We start from the raw sequence: 22,486 nt of genomic DNA on the forward strand, positions 1-22,486 counted from the left end.
TTTTTAAATTAAAAATATGTGGCTTTTTATAATTATAAAAACACAAAAAATATACCATGAGTACAGAAAAATAGTGAAACTAAATTTTTCAGTGTTTTTTTAAATGTGCCTATACTATACTAGATTGCCAAATTTATTACTCACTAGTTCATTCAATCACTATGGTTACTTTCAAGAAATGAATGTATGAATACCTCAATCAACATATAGGAGGCACTATGTAAATACAGGTGCACATAATGAAATTCAATAGACAATTTAGAGATGTGAAAATGTTGTGCTTCTAAGTTATTTTCTTTTCCAACAATTCTGAATTTTAGGTCATCATCCCCTCCCCCTATGACACCACAGCCAGTCTCATTCTATTGCAGTTGAATGATAACTCAGCTTCCATCTGGCAGGCAAAGAATGGCTTCTCAGTGTTCAACATGGTTCTAGTTCCATCATTCTGAGTTACAGGAGAATACAACCTAAGATTCTCTCTTTTCACAGTCTCACTGAATCTCATCAATTATTATTTTGATTGGAAACTAGGCACTTCTTTAAACTATGTGATAAGACAAAACTCACCCTACTCACCTGTTCCTACACCTTTAATATAAAGGGAGAGGGCAGAACTGCTGCTATTGGAATAAGGATTACCTTCACTGTTCCACTCAATCTTACCTATAATCCTTCTCTACCAAGATAATGCTGTTTTTGACATATTGAAAAAGAGCATCAATTTCCATCAAATAAAACTCTAAATATGATGCCTGTGTAAAATTGCTAGAAATAGGTCAGTTCCAATTACCCAAAATATAAGGCTAATTGATTTCCTCTATACAATAAGCTAATATGACAATACAGGGACAGAAAAGAAGTCCATTTCATTGTAACACCAAACAAGCAACACAATTTCATATCATGAAAGAAGTTAGAGATGCATATAATCAAAAAGAAAGACAATTTATAAAACGTGATTTTTCATAGGAATATGTAGAAATACATTCATTGAAAAAGGAGAAATAAAGTATTTTTCCAACTGTGAAATGCCTAAAGAGACAGGGCTGAACTGAGGAGGAAGAGTATGTTACTATATAACACAGACATAGCAAAATGCTTCATATATATTATCTCTTTTCATCCTCATAAGATCTCTACTAAGTAGATGCTATTACTTATCCCATTATCCAGATTATGAAACCAGGGCTCAGAAACATTATGTAATTTGCCTAAGCGACAAAATCAGGAATGATCTTGGGAAGTTTAATTCCCAAACCTGTGCTACTCTGTCCTGTGTTACATTATCATCATAGAATAAGATCCTTGAGGAGCATAGTCCTCAAACAGCCTTCATCAAGGTGGAAGGGGAAGTGGAAGTCTTTCATATTTCATATGTCCTCAGAGTCCTGGTGTCTCAACATCTGAGGACTAACACTTATTCTCCCACTACTCACAAAATCGTGAAATGTCCATTCTTCAAAAGACCAGATGAAGGTCTGGTGCATCTAGTGATCTATCAAGTAATACTTCATGAGTCACAGCTCAGAAAGGGGTGAAGGGCACCTGCCGCCTCCTCCCCAAAGAGAAAGGAAATTGCAGCCCCAAAGGCGTCCATCCGGGGAAATGAACTATTCTGGGTTCCACCAACTTCATATAAGTTGTCTAAGTCCCTGTCTAAGGACCAGTTGAATCAACACTTATCACCAACTTCTAAAGCCCATGAAGGTTTTTCAATCTTGAGGAACTCTAGTCTATTTTTCCTCTGTCTTCTAATCTTCCAATTTAAATAAGAATGCCTAATCAAGCGCACATCAACCATCTCAAAGAATCACTCATTGATGATATTCATGACTTAAAAGCCTGTTGCCTATTCTAGGGGGCACAGCCTCTGCCCACTGTACCTGTGACAGTGCTGCAGCCCATAACCAGCTTCAGTCCATACCTGTAGATGTCCCCCCATGGTACATGTCTCAAAAATATACTTCTTTTGTCATGGGTAAAAAGTATGTGAATAGGCCAGTGGGAAGAGCAACCCTGTCACACAAGAAAAGTATGGTTCATCCATGACTGGTGCATAGATGGTTTTTGAGGGAGCAAAAACCACAAGTTGAAGAACGAGTCTTGGTACTTGCAAAAATTCTGCTTTGAACAAAACCAAAGATGTGGGAAGGGGTAGGAGGGAGACTTCAAGGACCTGAGATTAAGAAGTTAAAGATTCAGTCACAAATGAAAAGTTTCTAAGGTAGAAAACAGCAAGGATTATGGGAAGAAAAATAAAAAATGAAGAAGAGAGTGGAGTTATTTTTTAATGTTTCTGCAAGCAGCTAAGTATTTAATCCTCCTCCAACTGAGAAAAGGTTTTTATTTATCGTCAAAAGCTTTTTTCATTTCAGCTTCTTCACATAAAAATGCTCATGCTCTATAATAATTCTGACTCAATATTTACCAATGAACATAAAGAAACAGGGATCTAGCATGTACTGAGTCTTACAGAACTTAATCTTTAGAAATACTCCAAAGAAGCAGTATCTCATTATTAAATCATCAGACAACTTTATCCATAATGAAATCTCAATTGTATTATGTCTGAATGTGTTTAGAAGCAACATACTGGCACCATAATCATTAATTCTAACTCACTAACTGCTAATAATAATTGTTCTGTATTCTTTTTACAAAACAGATCACATATACCATATTCATAAATTATGTTGCTCATGTAAAAGATTTCAATGCAGAAGTGCTACATCTTATCTTGTTGAATGTGCCACATTTCATTTTCAATATTGTTATAAGTGAACTATAACAGTATAAATCTCTAGTAAATGTACTCTGAAATAAAGGTAATTTCAAATTAGTATTTAGATAAATTAGTTATGTTATAAAAATGAGTCTGAATTTTTCACCCCAGATCCTAAAAAATCCTACTAGAAGTTAAAGCTATATTAACTATATTATAATATAAAGCTATATTAACATTTAATGTATCTTAAATACAAATGCTATACACAAATGAATTTGTTAAATAGTAATGCTAATATACCTTGTCAAAGGGAATACCGTATTTCTTCAATACTGAAGGAGAAATCAGTGTCATCTTGTGGCGAAGAAATGCATCACACCCTTGAGAACTGCTTGGGAAAAATCCTAAATGGAAACAATAAATATAAGTAGTAATACATCAATTAAGATAAAATTTCCGATAGTTTTTTAACTTATGTTCTAGTATTACTAGAATGGCAGTTCTAGGATTACTAGAGTGACAGTTTTCTGTAAAAACAAAACTCCATGATCAAAAGCTCCTGGGCTTCAGAGGGAAAACTTTTAAATATTAAGAATATATATTTATATCATAAAAGTTAGACTTCTTTACACAAAAATCTACCAAGAATTATTTTCATAACATAGAAAAGAATCTCTCATTTTAAACTCCTAGAAGGGATCATTCCAGAAGCACAGGATACAACAGACACAGCAGTTCCCCACCTTACTTTGTTTCTTCTGATCAGTTTAAAAGCGTTAACACCTACTAACTTCCTGAAACAATTTCAAGGTCAGCACCCATCAATTGCTTAGAAACTGGCCAAAAACCTGTGTGAGAGCAGTGTTTTGAGAAGGCCCTTAAAGGAGCAGGCTAAATATGTGGCAACCTAACCCTTTTGATCAATATATATTATGATCAACATATATTACAAACCAAAACATTCCTTTTCTCCATCACTGACTTCAACCCTGCAGTTCTGTCTGAGATGGACTCTTATTAACTCAGCAAGCTAGAGGAAAAGGAACACACTTGTTAAGACTCCTTTTTCCCTTCCTCACTCTGAGAGGATAACCATACCAAGCTGAAAAGAGTGGGAAAGCAAGATATGAAAGATGAGAACCATATAAAAGATGGGATAATCACAGAAAGAGACAACTCAGGAGAACAGAGCTTACCAGGAAAATGTATGTGCAAAGTCCTCCACTACTAAAATGAAGAAAGTCACTGGAAATATTACTTCTCTAACTGAAACTCACTACATGCAAATAACTCAAGAACATGACCAGTTTGACAAAAGGATTACCAGTGTCAAATAACCAATAACCATTTAACATCATAGAAGTATTTTACAAGAAAACTTTAAATGTAAATAAGGGGCCTCTCTGGTGGTCTAGGGGTTAAGTCTCAGTGCTACCAGCACTATGGCCTGAGTGCGATCCCCAGCCAGGGAGCTAACCCACATATGGCACAGCACACCTCTCCTGTCTCGCCTGCTGATCCACTTAGCAGTGTATTTCAGTAGCTCCACCTGTTCTGCTCCCCACTTTGTCTCTGGTGAATCCTCTCACCCCCCCACACACACAACCCTCTGGCCTATATCCCAATTCTATGCAAAAATAAATTTAATAAATAAATAAACGTAATTAATCCTTTACTGATGTCACCAGGCAGTGTATGAGGCCACAGGTCATCAGAGGAAACAAATCAGGGCCTCCCTGGTGGTGCAGGGGTTAAGATGCAACCTATGAAGCAATCCACAGCCACTGCAGCACAAGTTCGATTCTCGGCCCGCCAGGGAGAAACCCACATGGCAGGACAGAACTCTCCTGTCTCGCCCGCTGCTCCCCTCAGCAGTGTACTTCAGTCTGTCTGCCTGTTCTGTTCCCTGCTCTGTCTCTGGTGAATCCTCTCACCACCCCCTCCACATCTCTGGCCTGTACCCCAATTCTTGTATAAAAATAAATAAATCTTAAAAAAAAAAAGAAGGAAACAAATCAAACAGTCAGAAAAACAGTAACTTAGGGGATGAGAAATCACCCGCAAAGATCAGAGATCAGTACACATTCTGCTTATATATATGCACCTGAACTCTTTCTTTTATTATTATTATTAATTTTTTTAATAGAGGCATGTTTTATTTATTTATTTGTTTGTTTGTTTGTTTGTTTGTTTATACATGCACTGGGTATAGTCAGAAGCGCGAGAGGGTGAGAGAATTCACCAGAGCCAGAGCGGGGAGCACAGCAGGCAGAAGGACCGAAGTACACTGCTGAGGGGAGCAGCGGGCGGCAGGAGAGGTCTGCGTGCCATGTGGGATCCTCATCCGGTGGCCGGGGAGCAGCCAGGGATCGAACCGGCACCACAGAGGCCAAGGGCAGCTTCGCAACCCAGCGCTCAACTGCTGCGCCACCGGGGAGGCCCTGCACCTGAACTCTTAAAAAGAAAAGCAGAAATACAAAAAAGTACATGCCAATGAAATATCAGAAACACTATTATTCTCTACAAAACTAATGGCAATAAAAGGAATAATTCTGCCCTGCATGGTCATTTGATATAGCCCTCTGTTTAAAGCTAATATTCAGAATACATAAATACAAAACAAAACATTTAGCCAAATAAGCAGCCATATAAAAGAATGCACACTGTGGTGAATGCACACAGTATGGCATTAATATACAGGCTGATCTTCAAAATAAGATGGCCAAAGTCCTACATCACAGAGAGAAAGCACAACACGGAGGTCTACAAAGACAAAACTTACAGACATGTTTTAGTAATACAATACACAAGGATCTACTAAACTTTTCAAATATGTGACTTTGTGGAGCACTAAATGAATTAAGTTCTAAATTAAAATCAATGAAGAAAGAAGAGTCTATTTAATTTTCTTTTGATATGGATTTGTAATCAGGATCTGAACAATGTGGTGACTGGTCATAAGTTAATTTAAATTGGAAAACCACTGAAGGAAGGTAATTTGCAGTATATTAAGAACTTCACAATGGATCAGAATTTATATTTACAACAGGTTATCAGAATTATATTTTACATTGCCCTGAAAACACCTCATAAAATGCACAAATTACATACAAAGCATGCCTCTCAAAATGAATTTTACTTCAAAATACCTGCAGCAGTACATGGTTCATAATTCCCCATACCACTGTGTATGAAAAGTATTTTTGCAACATATAATTAAACCAATATAAACAGAACACTATCAGATACAGAATGATAATATTTTAAGTCTCAGAACTATTCCAGCTAGAGAAATATTTGTATGAAAATACAACATTTACGAAAAATTCAACTTAAAATTTAGTTTTTTTTAAAGTGACCAAATAAGAAAACAGTTCTGTGTTCAAATTTTCACAAGTGAAATGTTTAAAATATCCCTTTCAGAATGATTTTGTCTATTCCAATATTTTCTTTCTTGATGTTCTCAACAGTTTGGAGTTGAAAACTCTCTAAAATTCATATTTTAATTTTACTGCTGTTAGTATTCCATAAAGGCTTCCCAATTTACCAGATCTCACAATGGAATGGTGTACTCTTTCACAGTATTGAAGATAAAGAAGCCCCAGCAAGAAAAGAGCTCTATGCTGATACCCTCAATCATCTAGTGATGGAAACAGCAACTAGCATCCACAACCATACCTCACACACTCTGTGGTTACCAAGTAATATGCCAGGTGAAAAACACACAGAATAAATGAGATACATGCTTCTTCATTGCCTACTTTTATAATATTAAATCACTTTGTTTATTTTAACAGAAAAAAATAACTCCATGAGTACTGTGGATGGAGTTTCACTCTCTTCCTTATAGGGTTTTGTTGGCAGAAGCACTAGAGAGACAGCTTGCTGTGAGGTATAAACTGTACCACCAGATTTTGTATAAATCTTGGTCAATTCAAATCTGATAATTTTTGCTCACAGCCCTATTTAAGAGGTCAACATTAGAGGCTTAAACTGTAGTTGGTCACTCTATGACCAATTTCTGGAACACTAGCATTTCTGGAACACTATCCTACCATTTCTAGAACACTATCCAGAAACGAAAATATGGGAGTCTTCACTCAACTCTGTGTAGTGCATAATCCATCAACATCTCTACTGGTAGACATACAGCTCCATAGAGCTCTCCTGGAAGACAGTTGGGAGAAACATATGGTCGTGGCATAATGCTGGATGCTGGCTCTTTTATATAGTTGCCATTATTTTTAATCTCCTGAGCATAAAGAATTGTGTAATGGGCAAGTATTTTTCATTTCAAGTTGGTTGATAGAACATTTAGAGCTAAAATTTCCAGCCAATTTAATATGTGGGTCATTACATTTGGTTTTTACTGAGACCAATTTTTTCAGTTCCTGCTTTTTCCTTTCTTGAGAAGACACAGAGACCATACATGCACAGGTCACCCAGGATGCCCAAGTTCAGTAAGTTTGGGTATAAACATATCACAGTCAACCCAAGCAAGATTTTCTGGTCCAGCTTCCACCCCATAGAATCAAAGAACTCTTTGCTTCCCCCCATAATAATCCCTCCTGTTGTCATTCCCTTCCTGTCATCCTCCTCACTTTGTGATACCACTTCTCACAATTGTCTTTCACTCCCTCACTGAAACTATGCTAGGTGATGTACCTATGCATTATTTTCCAGTGTCTAAAATCCTGCTAGAAACATGGCTGGATATAAAATATTCAAACACATTTAAACATATATAGTGACATCAACAGTTTAGGAACGATTTCATCATTTTCAATGTAATTCAACTGATAATAAGATCAAAATAAACATACCCTTAACGCACCACAAATTGATCTCCATGTCTAAGGCACAAATTAGGCATGAAGGCTGAGGATATATCCCTGGACTGATTCATATTTTTATGTTTGGGGGGGGCACTTAAAATTGATTATTTATAATGAGAGCAATTTTATTAGCTTTTCAGAACTAGCATTTTAATATAATATTTTCAGACCATCAGCTAAGTGAATGCTTAAGGGGATAGTGTATTTATCATTATGAGAGCTGATAAAAGTACATTTTTCCTATTCCAGGACAGAAATATAAGAACAGGTCAATTTAAAATCTGTTCATAAAATTAAAGTGACTTTATATTTATTGCTACTATTCTAGTCTCTTGACAGCAGTGGTTCATAATCTCTTTGGGACCAAGTCCTCTTAAGTGATTGATGATGGCTTGCCAGAAATCCACATATATGCACAATTTTGAAGATAATTAGAGAGTCCTAAAATTGCCTGCATCCCACTCACAGACCCTGTTCATTTCCTAGAACTGGGATTCCTGCAAAGACGGAGTTCCAAAATCTCAAACTCAAAATTACTAGTCATTTAAACATTCATACACACCAAAAATAATTGTTAAACCTAAGAAAACATACACTAAATCAATCCTTCTTACAATGATGTTTCTGTTTCTTTTTGCTGAATGTTGCTATTTTAACTAAGTCAAAACTAAAACAATCTTTACAAATAAATAGCAGGTCTAAGAGAATTTATTCACTTCTATCACACTGCCATTTGAAACAATACTCCCTGTGATCACTCACGCTTCCTAAATCAGCTGCACTTAGTCCTAATTCACATGTCATTTTCCTAGTAACCAAAGTTTTGACCGAAGTAAATCATCTTCAGTTTCTTTTAAATATTAGCATTTGAGTTACAATGAGAACAATGGAAACAGTTCTTCAAAAAAAATGTTTAATCATTCTCAATTTACTGTAATGCATATTTTGTTTAACTTAATATAATAGCAAAGTGACTGTCTTATTTCTATAATAGATGAGCTTTAGACATTTGAAAAACTGAAAAATTTTAAAACTGTTATTCGTAATTCAACATTATACCTATATTCTCCTTTAAACTTTTCATTCAAGTTTATCATATCCAAAATCAGAAAGAATGCAATGGCATCAGAGGCACATAGCAAATATAAAAATTGCAACAATTTACTTCAGATTTTTTATTACATTTAAGTCTATATAACATTGGTGGAAAAAAAGAAACCCATATAAATGAGAAAACAGCTGAAGGGCAAAATCAAACTCCTGCCTTTATTAGATGCAGGCCTAATGTCTTTCAGATAAAATATTTGTAGGTGCCACAGTCAATCAAGATTTCAATAGAAACCAAAGATGAAAGCATTCATGCATAAAAGGCAAGTGTGATAATTATGATGTGCAGACAAGATAATGGAAAATATCCGAGGCTGCTTTTCATTTTATGTATCAAGTGCTGCCTTGACCTAGACTCCTAAAATGTTTCATCACATTTGCTGCATTATTTTATCATTTTATTTAGCAGAATTCAATTAATTTGGCTGACATCTAGTCAGTGAATGGGAATCCTCCACTGTCTTAAAGCATCTTTTCCCTGTGTCATTTCTCAAAATAATGCTACAAAACAGTTTTGAATAAACACACAATTGAGTTTAAAGTTCTTGTTAAATCTTCAAATTTATTTACCTCTCACTGATTAAATAAACGATACCCATTTTCCTAGAAAGTCATTTGCAAATATTTTATATCAAAGTATTTACAGTTTTCACTAGACATTTGAGCATGACTTCATACTTACAGTTTACTTTGTCTCTATTTTTAAAATTCTCTGGTTACCACACCAGAGAAATGGTGGAATAATTTGTGGAAAATGGTGGAATAATTATTACTGAGAAGAGAACAGTTCAGCATATAGGTTTAACACAAAGTTCATTTCCTATGTATTTAAGGATTATGGTAATCATTTTCTAAGCTCTGCTCTAATCTGCTCTCCAAAACCAGGATTCATCAACCTAAATATTCAAGTAAAGAGTGCTAACAAAGTTCAAGATTACAATTACATTGCTATTATTACTATTAATTACATTATTAATTACATTATAAAATTATAAAATTTTTATAATTTTATAATTAGGCTGCCAAATTATAATAATGCTTCTTACAAATGTGATATTGTAACTGTTCTATCCAATAATCTAAAATTTGGGGAAAAGCAACTCAAAGACAGCAACAATTTTTGTTCAGAACTGTCAAGTCAAAGAATGGGGTTCCTCAATATCCTTATTTCATTATTTAATGAAAGCACATATAATGCCAGGACAAAAATCTTTTCCTACTAGAAGGCAAACCTAACATATCAATGAAACTTGGATCAGCGTCTGAGCAAAAGGGTAATGTTATGTTCACTGAGGATTCAATCCTGGATAAACATAGAATAGAATGTCTTATCCTTAAGTTGTTAATTGAAACTTCACTTTTCCCTAGAAATAAGTCGTTAATAACCAACTTCTTCCGTGGTAAGGATGGTCAGCAAAACAGAAGGTATTGACAAAGGGTGAATCTGATTCTCTCCTCTACAAGTAGATGAAGGCACCATAACTTTAGCACAGAGAAAAAAGAAGGCACTCTCTGTAGACTCAAGTGGGCAAAGAATAAAACTATCAATAAAGCACACAGAATTATTCAATCTGGTCATTACAATTATGCACAAAACCATAAAAAATTCACTTTATAGTAAAGTATGTTTAATTCTGCCAACATAAGAAGGCATACAATCTCATGTTTACCTAATGCCCTGGTGACATTCACCTTCGTACTTCCAAAAGGACACTCAAAACAACCCAATGAGTCAAACCAGAAGTAGGTGTCAGAAGGAGATTTAACATAACCCTTTGGTGAAATGATATGGCAAAATGAAAAGTACTCATAAAAAGCTATTCTCTGTGATACAGCATCATGCTCCTTGGAATTTATTTTAAGGATGTAACTTAAATGGAATAATATTATTGGCACAATAATGTTAAATGTTATATAAAAGAGGAAATAACCAAAATAGGTTAAGCACATCACTTGATGAAATACTAAGCAGTCAACTAAAATAACCATAAAGATTATGCAACCGGGAAAAATATCCACAAATTAATGTGAAAAAGATTTAAATTGTTCAAATAGAGAGACATTTAAAAGTTTATGACTTGAAAGAATAAAATTAACAGAGTGACATTTGGCACTATAAAAATACCTCAAAAACAAAGAACCTATCCAGAGGAGAAACACAGAAATTAAGTTTACCTTGAGCTAGTCTTTCAAGTCGTTTTCCATGCTCCGGGGGTATTGCATACCTAAAATTTTAAACATAAATAAAAATTTTAGGTTTATAATTGTTCAGCTAGCATCCTAAGGATACCTATTCCTAAATTACATCACGTAAAAAAATTCAACACCAATCTCTACTTAGTTCATCTAAGTAGAGTTAGATGAACTAAGTAGAGATTCTAAAAAACCAATCATGTAGTTGTATCCCACAGACACTAGACAGAAGAAAAATAAACTTATAAATCACCTATTTCACTGTCCCAGCTCACCATTCCAACCATATTTTACAGAATAAGGAATAAAGATCCAAGGCCAGCAAACTGCTTGGCCAATGAGCCACCAAGCCACAGCCTGGACACCATATCTATCTTCCAACACTCATAGTACCCACACAAGTCAAGGGTATTTGGGGTTGTATGATTTGTGTGTGTGTATTTGATTAATTTGTGTTTTGTTTTTAAGAAAACCGCGGTAGGCTTTTTTAAACCTTTTAAAATGGTTTTGTTGACAAGCAGATACACAAAATTATTACACCAACATTTATATTTCTACCAAACCTTTCTAAAAACATTGCAGTTTTCCAGTAGGTTTTAAATTAAAAAAAAAACAAAAAAAAAACCACACACTCATAATGGGCCTCCCTGGTGCTGCAGCGGATTGAGCGCTGCGCTCTGAAGCTGTCCACATCCTCTGCAGCATGGGTTTGATTCCAGGCCTGCCAGGGTGAATCCCACATGGCGCAGTAGACCTCTCCTGCCTCGCCCTCTGCTCCCCTCAATAGTCCGTCTGCTTGTTCTGCTGCCTGCTCTCTCTGGTGAATTCTCTCACCCTCCCGTGCCTCTAACCTGTACCCCAGTTCTTGTATAAATAAATAAATCTTAAAAAAAAAAAACCACTCATAACAAAGCAACTTTTACTTATTTCATGATTATGTGACTTCTAAAATCTTGATTATAGAGAAAAATAATTTTTCTGCCTTTGAAGAACAGGAATACTCATTTCTAGTTCCTCTATTTTCTAAAGTGAAATTATTTATTGTGAACTTACTAACAAATTTTAAAACAATAATCTCATAATATGCAACACTAAATTTTATAGGCAAGTTTAATGAGGAAATTTAAGTATATTAAAAATAAAATTAAATGTTCATTTCATATTTTAAGTAAAAATAAGATGTACATGTGCTATATTTACTAGCTCAATATATATATTAAATATAAGCTACTTTTTACTCAAATAACTTTTCTAATTTTACTTAACACCACACTTCATTGCATTTAATGACACTGATAACATATGCAAAACTTAATTGGATCTGATGTCACCAGGCAATGCTCTAAAAGAAAATTCAACCATATATCCTGTTCCTTAAGGCACTGTTAATGAAATTATGCCAACTGAATTGGGAAGATAAAATTTTAGCATAACTAAATGACGACCAACCCATGTATATTTATGGCCACTTCTCACCAGTTTTTAATACCTAGTCTATATCACCAAATATACCCAAGAAAAGAAAAACATAGATCTATACCCCAAACAAGAGGGTCACTCCCTCAAAACATGTGTGTGTGTGCATGCACACACAAACCCGCAATCGCGCAAATGGTATTTATGCCTGTTCATAAAAGAATGAACAAGTATGGAGATAGTAAATATCCAGATTTGCTTTTCTGAAAAATAAACACCAAAATTAAAGTTAAAAATCTGGAGTTCAACCATCAACTCAGAAGGAAGAAGAAAGAGGTAAGGCAATATGGCTCTATGCCAACTCTGATCCTGGGTTTTACTGCTCCTAGGATTTAGGTCAATCCCTCCATACGTCTCATCCAAGGTAGTCCTTACTAGCCTATTCTAAATTCTTTGCTGGAAGTGTACTATTTCCCAGGAACATTACAGTCAGGTGACTTGTTTATTTTCTTTTTTAGATTTGGGACGGTGTCTCAGGTTATTTTCATACTCTAAAGATCAAGTTCATTTTAAGACCATAAGTGATTATTGATAAAATTCTGTGATTAACCAACCATTGTGATAGTTTAGCAGCTTCAGAAATCATTAAAGGATGAAAATTTCCAAACTGGAACCAAATTCCCAAAGTCAAATCCACCCTGTGTTCACACTCAGTGAAGTACAAGTGGGAGGAAATGACTTTAAGGGGAGGACCTCTTTTCTTTCCTGTTTTGGGCATTATCTTAACTGAAAATGAACCTATTTATTCATGACCACATCCCACATCGATACCTATGAGATAATTCGTATGCCTCTCCATTCCCTGATAGTGACTGAATATTGTGTTTAATAATACTTAAATCATATACACAAACTGTTAGTAGACCAATGGAAATGAATCAACTCATAGCTGTATGATATTTCATATACAAAAAAACAACAAAATTCCCCCAAGCCCAAGGCCCTAACCGACAAAGTACTATCACCTAAGTCTGTTTAGGTTCCTGTAACAAAATAACGCAAAAAAAAAAAAAAAAAAAAAAAAAAAAACCAACCCACTTTAATATAATCTACTGAAATTCAACAGATCGCTGCTGAGGACTGGTCACATACAGAGCTTTGCAAGAAGAACTTCAGGCATTTTCCACATAATTAGAAGGGGTTAGAGACATATATCACTGTTACTAATATCTTGTGGATGAATGTGCAACCGTTTGTTCAGGAAGGTTGGCCTGCAGCACAGGAATTTCATGAACATTAACTTCCAATGCAGATTTAATACCATGTGACAATTACAAACATCAGTTAGAAAATCAGTTATGAAATAGTAAGTGGCAGGGGAGGGGGGGATGACCTTTGATTCTGAATCTATCACCACTGAGGATAAACATCTCCCCTCTTCAAACAACCCCCTCCAGTCAGATTCAAACATCAACTCCCAAGCACTGTCCCATTCCAGCTCCTCCCTGTTACTTTCTTTGACCAGTATAAAACTCAGCAATCTCACCTCTTTTCTTCCTCCCAGAGTCCTTCCATTATATTTTTCATGTAGTAATCATCTACTACTTTCCAAAGATAATTCTCTTAGGTGTGCATAAATCACTTTTGTCTGGATAGGCATTGGTTCTATGAGAGAGAGAATGCCAATCACAACCCAGAAATTGTCACATGAATTATCCTTTTTAACCTAGCAGGTATAGTGAGTGCCTGATTCATAGGCAGGCATCTATCATATGCCACCTATGCTCAGGAACGCAGTGAATTCTTAATTCTCTGAGTATATGAATATCTCACACTCCTCTGCATCCTTTGGAAACCACCAAATAAGATGCCTACTACTGATAGTTTCAAGTATATACTGGTTTGTTGACATTATTAATTGTTCATTTAACTTTTATGACAATGCTTTTGTTTCAGATATAATGACTTAAGCAGTTCTGCTAATATTAAAAAACCATTAATCACTAATGAACTATGAACATACTAATTAGATATTTACAAGGTTATGTTTTATTCAAAACCAGTCTCATATAAATGTTTTTAAGAAAATCTAATTTTAAGGTACATCTTTGGGTGGATTTCTCAAAGAATAGATTTGAACTGTTATCCTGGTGGATGTAATATAAACACTATCATGAACTAAACAGTAACAGGCTGACACTTCATACTGTCAGTAGGTAAAGCATCATTTTTCATTTTCATTTCATTTTCTCTGATTCGGGTTTTTTCTAGGAACAGGCCCTCTGTATTTCCCTTTTGAAGATATGTCCAGTCCTCAGAAATGTTTACAAGCACTTCTGAAAGGTAAATTCCTATTTCTCAGATCACTTCCCGAAAACTTTTCTAATTTCCTTTGGGAACCCTGAGGCCATCCCTGCCGTGCTTAGAAACAAATATTCTTAGCCCCCACTCCCTGCCCACATCACTGTCACTGCGCTGACACAGGGAGTTGCCCTGGATCCTCTGTTAGTCTCACTAATGGGTGCTGCTGGCATCTCTAGCTTGTGACATCAAGGACAGTCTTACAAGCCCAGGGCCACAGAGTAAAGAACCCCTACCAGGTCCATGGCATGCTCAGGCAGATTAGTCCTACAACCAGGCTGTCTTCTCTTCTTCTAACTGAGCTGTGTATGAAGTGGTCCTTTCCTCCTCTGAGTTTATTATTTTCTATTATTGTTACTTAACACACAGTCATGTCCTGGAAAAAAAATCCAGCTCAAGTCCCCAGAGACAAGTTTCTCTAGGCAAGTCTAAATTGACCCTCCCCTCTAATGGCATAAATCTGTGAGTCTGACTTGTCTCTATAGTTATTAAAGGATTGAAAGTCTAGTTAAAAATTAACTGAATCTTTTCAAAGCATACCAGTGTCATTTCTCTGATGCAGGTTTTCTCTATGAACTGGTCCTCCATATTTCTTTTTTGAGGTTATGCTCAGTCCATTATGGTCTATTATAGTCTATTGAAATTGTGATACAAATCATAATAAAAATGATTATAATTAAACATGAATACAAATCTACAAATGATAGATTATTCAATTTATCTACCATTTATCATGTCAAAATTTGCGCTAAGATTCTGTAATACAAGTTCTACTATTATCACCTCCACTCTACTGATGAGACCAAGGCTCCCAGAGGCATTAATTTACATGTGCAAGACAGCTGGCACCCAACCCCAGACCTACCTAACTCCAAAGCCCAAGATGTGCTCCCCAGTGCTACATTCCATTCCTGTTTCCCCATCAATTACCACAAGGAGGATGTCAGCAGGACAGCGGTGACAGGCTTACAAGCCGCTCCCTACCCAAGAACACACTACCCAAGGTCCCTACCCAAGGATCACATTTTACTATGATCACTGCAATTACTGCAGGTGACCCAACTTTTTAGAAGAAATGTTTTCTGCTATAAGCAAATCGAAGTTCCAATGTTCACACAGAATACCTCTCCCAGCTATCTTTCTTATTATTTACCCACTTTTAAAGCCCACCAATGGAAAAAAAAAAAAGAAATCACTAGCCTTTGAAACTAGAGTTAGGTATGTTCCAAGTAAAAGACAATGGCATTTTAAATAAGATACACAGAAAGAACAAAGCCATTAAACCACTACCTGAAGTTTTTCTTTTGTTCGTGTTACCAAAAAAAACTTCATGAATCAAAAAGTAAAGTACCTATATTATATATCACAAACTCAGTATTTCTGAAGTGCATAGTTTACAAATGTTTTTTAATCAAGGCATATTCCTAATTGTGTCAGAAAGCTGAACAATTATTGATTTTACATGTGATTATTACATTACTGATGATGTTAATGTTTTAATATTTGTACATTTATTAAAGTTTAAGCATTAATATTTTAAATTATGAAGTCTCGTTATGTAGCTATGGAAACAGAACATCACTTTATTTTCAGTTCTTAAAAACATATGAATGCGGCCTCCCTGGTGACACAGGTGGTTGAGCGCCGCACTGTGAGGCTGTCCGCAGGCTCTGCAGCGTGGGTTCGATCCTGACCGAATGACGAGGATCCCACACTGTCTTGCCTGCTGTTCCCCTCAGCAGTGTATTTCGTCAGTCTGCCTGTTCTGTTCCCCGCTATGTCTCTGGTAAATCTTCTCACCCTCCCACGCATCTGGCCTGTACCCCAGTTCTTGTATAAATAAATAAATCTTAAAAAAAAAAAAAACACAGATGAATGCGAGAAACAAAAAGTGACTGTGGGGCATGCAGGTATGTGGGGCATGGTAGTAATCAGGACACCTTTCTAGATGAAGCCCTCACTGCCTTCACCTAAAGGAAGCTCCTCACCCTACATCACACTCATCCAAGATCACAGTCCCTCTCTCAAGATCATATTCCTGGAGAAGGAGGAAATGGTGGTGCTACAATGAACAATTCATGCCTCCTTCTAACCACCTGGTCCTCTTGCCTCAGTTTGAGGAAATTCTGATGGCCCTGTCAGCTCCAGAGCTGCCTTTGGCCTCTGTTCAGTTCTCTGCTACAGTTTAATGTCCTCCCCTTCTGCCCAGTCCTACCTTATTCTCTCCTCACAGGTATTGTTTCTGGTCTACTATCCAAGATACCTAGCACAGAAATCTGAGTCTCAGAGTTGGCTACCTAAGCAACCAGAGCTATAATTACAAGGAATATACTTATAAAGGAGTTATCACTTAAGCATCAGTCCTGACATAACAAGCAATATCTATAAAGTATGAACTGGAGGGCAAGGTATTTGAGCTGACACCCTACAAAGATACCAGATAAAAATCTGCTAAGGAAAGTAATTCAGTCACAGCTGAGTCTCATCCTTACACCAAGTATGACCATCTCTTGACAGAACAATTAGATACAAAAAGGAAACTAGGCAGCCAAATTTCAGAGTCATTAAGGAAACTGCAACAAGAAAAAAATCCTGACAAGAAAGGAATTTCCATGAATAACTGAGCATTAGAAATACAAGCAGTTCTTTATAATCTGGGATTCAAAATAAATTCAGTATCCCATATACAGTTGACCCTTGAACTACTTGAGGTTATGGGCAAAGATTCCCCCATCCTCCCAAAAAGTCAAAAATCCACATATAATTTTCACCCCCCAAAAAACATAACTACTTACATAGCCCATTGTGAGTAGAAGACTTGCCAGTAATAGACAGTTAATTAACAAATATTTTGCATGCTATATGTATTATATACTGTCTTCTTACAATAAAATATGCTTAAAGAGAGAAAATATTAAGAAAATCATAAGGAAGAGCAAATACACTTATAGTACTATACTGTATTTATCAATTTTATAAGTTTATGCTGCTGTTTACAAGAAAATCTCCATATAAGTGGGCCCACACAGGTCAAACCCACATTGTTAAAGGGTCAACTGTACATGTAAATTAATATTCTGGGCAATCAGAAAAATTAATGTTAATATTTGTCTGAAATCATTATTATAAAACAGACAATAACTACACAAAACATGATTTTCAAAATATAGTATCTCATAATTCTTACTTTATTCAACATTTTCTAAGTTCAAAGTGTGTTCTACATATTACTAATGGGTTGTTTTTCCCTGAAAAGAAAATGTTAGTATGAAGTCAATAGCTGATATTGACTATAGACAACATAAAAGAAATCTTTGTCTCAATACTGAGTTCTCCAAAATACTCAATAGACAACCATTCAGTAATAAAGTGATTTTCCTAGTACTAGATGTTCATGTGACAGATTTTCAAACCATTTTCTATGGCAGCCCCAGGGTGTCCTGAAGGTGCCTTGAGAAAGGAGTTGGTGAGGGAAGGGGTGCCACCATACACATTTTAGCCAGGTCAATTCTGCCTGCATTTTCAGTTTTATATACTGACCTTGTGAAGTAATATTCATTTATGGAAAAATGTGAAAACCTGTGCTAAGCCACGGTTTTCCAAAGCAGGACAGATCATTGAAAACATTTCTTCTAATTCATGTAAAGCACTCTATATAAGCTTTGGATTCCACATAAGATTTGGATTCTATAAGAATTTAGCTAAAAACAAGGATTCCTCTACTCTAGAAAATAAAGGATGGGGGAATAAAAGCTCTAGGTTATAAGTTTCATGAAGATCATTTTGTCACTTTGTATTCACCAGCACCCAGCCCAGTGCCTGGCAGGTGTGTGTGTTCAATAAATACTTAATGAAATTTTTATTTAAATAAATTTAATAGGATCAAGCATTAATAAAACAGGAAAAAAAGTCATGCCAATAACTTGACATGTACAGTAATTTCAAAAGTGGAAATAAACATAAAGCATGCCCCATAAGAAACTATTTGTCCATATCAAAAATTTCCATGGCCAATATTTCTAACAAAAAACAATTTACACTCTACAGAAATCTGATGACAGAATCCTCTTCAAGTAATGGTTTATTCAAATGAGAATTATACCACCCACAAACAAAATAAAGTGACTTAAAGGGTTCCACTACAATTTGTTTACCAATATCTATCCCAATAAACTCCAACAAAATATTGAAGTATTTTCAAGGAGATTCCCTGTGACTGAAGTTTAATCTTCAAAGGAAAACTACCTACTCAGCTTCTTTACAGTTGGAAACCACTTTGAGAGCTGAGAGGCTTTCAAAAGTACACATTACACAAAACAATCCAGCTACCCAAAAATAACTCAAGCAACACGTAAAACAAACCAAAAAAGGCATATAGTCTTAAATTAAAAAAAAGAAAAACCAACAGTAAATAGTCACAAGTTTCTGGCAAGGGACATTTCCTAAACAATGTCAATCTTCATTAAGTAGGCAGAAAGATAATATGAACTTAAGACCAGGAAGGCACCCAATGAATTCAAATCATTTTTGATATGTAATGTCTTCCCAAAGAACATTCACATTTTTTTAAAACCACACTTCAAAGAATAATCCTAAATGGAATCATTTGTCTCTGATCATAAAATCATTTCAGGGATCATGCAACTGGATGCTATGTTCTCTCAAATATGTATGTTGTAAAATAATTACAGAAGCTTTAGGTATAAGCCTTCAAATAAATAAACCATTTCCGAAGACCCCACAAATAAGAAGTCCTTTGGAGAGAGGGAGGAAGGGATGAACTCACAACAAAAACATTTTTAATAGTTTTCTACAGATTCTACAATTTCCTAGAATAAACATTAGGTCAACTCTACTGAAGGCATCATATAGGATGCATGAGTGTTACTTGATAGACTAATTTTATATTTACCCATAAGAAGCCAAAAAGACTACTGTAAGAAGATCAATAAACATGAAAAGAAGCATGAGGCTACAGTTGTATATAATACACAAGTTCCCAGAGTTTAAAAAAAAAACTACTTCATTAACTAAACAGGCCTTTAGGCCTGCTGTGCTGCCAGATCCTGTAGAGTAGCTGTGCTGCCCCCTCAGTGAGGCTGAAAATCTCATTGGGGAGACAAAACCAGAACATAAAAATCAATGAAAGAAGAGTTCTAAGAAATTAGGACATAATAAAGTGGTAAAGAAGACATATATATGAATCATAGGAGAGCAATGTTGTTTCAAGAAGTCAGAAAAAAATTATAAATGGCAGATTCTTTAGTTTCAAATCCATTATCGATTTATTTCTGCCAACTGCCTGTACTGTGGGTTAAAGTTACCAATCTATTGTTTGAAATGCCTTTATACTAAGTTAAACAAACAAACATAATTTAATAAATTTCATATCCTAAAATAGGTATATATTTCATTTTAGGTAAATATTCCCACAAGACAATTTTTCAGATCTTACAGAAAATGAATGAAAAGCAGCTCAATGAGTCCAATAAAAGTTCAATCAGCCTTCCTAAACTGTAAGCATATACTCAAACATTTATTTGGGACTTTTCAGTGCCTCAGAGATCTATGGAATACATAGGATCTATGGAATCTATGGAATAGATCTATGGAATACATCAGGTTTTCTTCCCCTTGTACAGCATAATTCAAATAATAGCACTGTCCTCCTTATGGGCAACTATTTCCCCCGAACAAACAATTCTCATGGGGGATGCCAATCTTCATACCTCCACCTCCACAGCCGGAGTAGCAGTCTGTGACCCAAGCCAGGACAATTAAAATACCTTCCTGCCCTTGGTGTCAGTAACTGATCAAAGAGAAGAACACAGGATCCAGTTCAAGAAAATCCATGGCACCTCCCAAACAGGGCATTTTTCTTTTCTGCTGATACAGCTAGGAATACATGAGCCAGACGAAGAACAAAGGCAACACAAAAAAAAGAAGTGGGAACCCTGGAACCAGGATACCCTGGCAACTTCCAATGGTTCCAGATGTTCTGGCAGTGCCAATTAAATTCTGCTATTCAGCTAAGCTAGTTCATTTTTAGTTTCTATAAAGAGCCAAGACAATCTCTGCAAAATATTCTCAAACCAGTGAAATTCAATGTAGACAACATGTTTTAAATGGATTAAAATATATCCAAATAACATGAGGGAAGGCATGAAAATTACTATTAAAATAAAAATTAGCTGCCCTGCCCTCCTAGAAAAACCAAGGAGTACCATGGTATAGACTTCAAAAGCTAGTCTTAAAAACTCCCTTGTCCCCATTCTAGCACTTCTTATCTATGTTTAACAGATAAGTACTCTTATCTTTTGACAGGGATGGACTGGTTTCCTTCGAAAGCTTCACTGTGGGGACAGAATCTAAATAGATGTCTAACTGAAGAATCATCACCCTTTCCCTATAGAGAAACAAACATTCTCTTTGAAGATAAAATTCATTCCTTCTAAAATTTGGGGTTTTAATTCTGACTTAAAGTAGATTTCCAAGTATACTATATAAAGAAAAAAAATCTGAAATATGAAGCAAATGAAGTTGGACCATTCCAGGAAAATCTGTAACACCCCCCAAATGGGGAATCTTTCTTTTCTGGTAATCCAGCTAGGAATAATTGAGCCCGGCAAAGAACAAAGGCAACACAAAAAAAAAAAAACAAGTGGGAACCCAGGAGCCTACAAACCCTGGCGATGATTCCAAGCCGGGACAATTAAAAGATACCACCAATGATGCCAACACACCACCAATGATGTCCTCATCCCCAGATTAGAATTTAGTCTCACTTTACCCTTCTGAAAATTTTCTCATGCCATAGTTTTTTAATCCCCCCAAAAATGAGGCATGTTTCTCTTTGATGATGCAGAAAATCTCATTTTTTAAAGTCAGTGGTTAAAAAAGAACGACAGGCACTTTCTTCTTATCTATTCTTTCACCTTTAGTCTTTTCTCTTTAAATCTCTGGGAAGAATTCAAATCCCAGCTACAAGTGCCAGATAAAGCACTGAGGTGTCTAAGGATCTCAGAGTCATCAATTTAAACATGATGCAAAAAACCCAACTCCTTGAAATATCTGGAGTACCTGACATGATTTCTTAAAGTAATTAGCAGAGTTTCTGGCATATATATAAAAGGAATTCACTAAATTAAAATGGAGTCACTGAAGACAAACAATACACTTAATAATCAGAGTCATGCCCTACTCCTTGAAAAGTAAACTTACCAAACAAATGAACTCATTCAGGTAGTTATCAGAGTAACATTTGTAATTTGCAAGCCCACCTATAGAAATCAATCATAAAAAGGTCACTTTCCTTTGTGTTCAAGTCCACAAAGAATTTAAATATATGAAATAATATGTCTTTTCTACCAAGTGCTAACTAAAACGCATTATTAAGCAGTCTGAGAAAAGGAGAGAGAAATATGGCAAATATAGCAAAAATAAATGGTAATTTGCAAAGCTAACAGCGCTAATTTGTGTTTACATGAACTACGAGGTGACCAAATTTGCAATAACCTTTTTGTTTTTCCCTAAGAGTTGCGGATTTGATTTAGCAATTTCTTTTCATTTGAAGGGGTTTCTGTGTTTCTTGTGGGCGATAATGGTGGCTTTCAATGAAAGAGTAGTGATAAGAAAATAGGAAGCATCCTGAAGGAATTTACAAGTCCTGGGATACTTACAAGGGGTACTAAGAGTGTTTAAGTGATGTAAGTTCAGAGTTCCTATATGAAAACCCACAGCTAGTAATCAGTTGATGAAAAGACATTACTTCTCATCACTTGAGAAAAAGAGGGAAATTTACTTTCAAAAATCACAAATCCTAGATCTCATTGCAGCTTCTTCAGGG

General features: G+C 35.6%; 1 protein-coding gene across 7 annotated transcripts in view; it reads right to left on the reverse strand.

Moving 5' to 3' along the window:
- Positions 1-22,486, reverse strand: part of KDM4C (lysine demethylase 4C) — a 415,273-nt gene that overhangs the window by 257,724 nt on the left and 135,063 nt on the right. For 6 of the 7 annotated variants that reach the window (XM_054689301.1, XM_037493847.2, XM_037493848.2 and 3 more), the window contains 2 exons: positions 10,846-10,895; positions 3,029-3,132 (listed from right to left, as the gene is read on the reverse strand). In XM_054689301.1, the coding sequence (XP_054545276.1) occupies positions 3,029-3,132; positions 10,846-10,895 (154 nt within the window). Of the gene's footprint in view, positions 1-3,028; positions 3,133-10,845; positions 10,896-13,825; positions 13,945-15,180; positions 15,274-22,486 lie in introns of those variants that run through there. The other variant, XM_037493855.2, reaches the window with a different exon arrangement.

Source organism: Talpa occidentalis, unplaced genomic scaffold, assembly GCF_014898055.3.
Source record: "Talpa occidentalis isolate TD23 unplaced genomic scaffold, MPIMG_talOcc4v2.1 talOcc4.7, whole genome shotgun sequence".
NCBI classification, from domain to species: domain Eukaryota; kingdom Metazoa; phylum Chordata; class Mammalia; order Eulipotyphla; family Talpidae; genus Talpa; species Talpa occidentalis.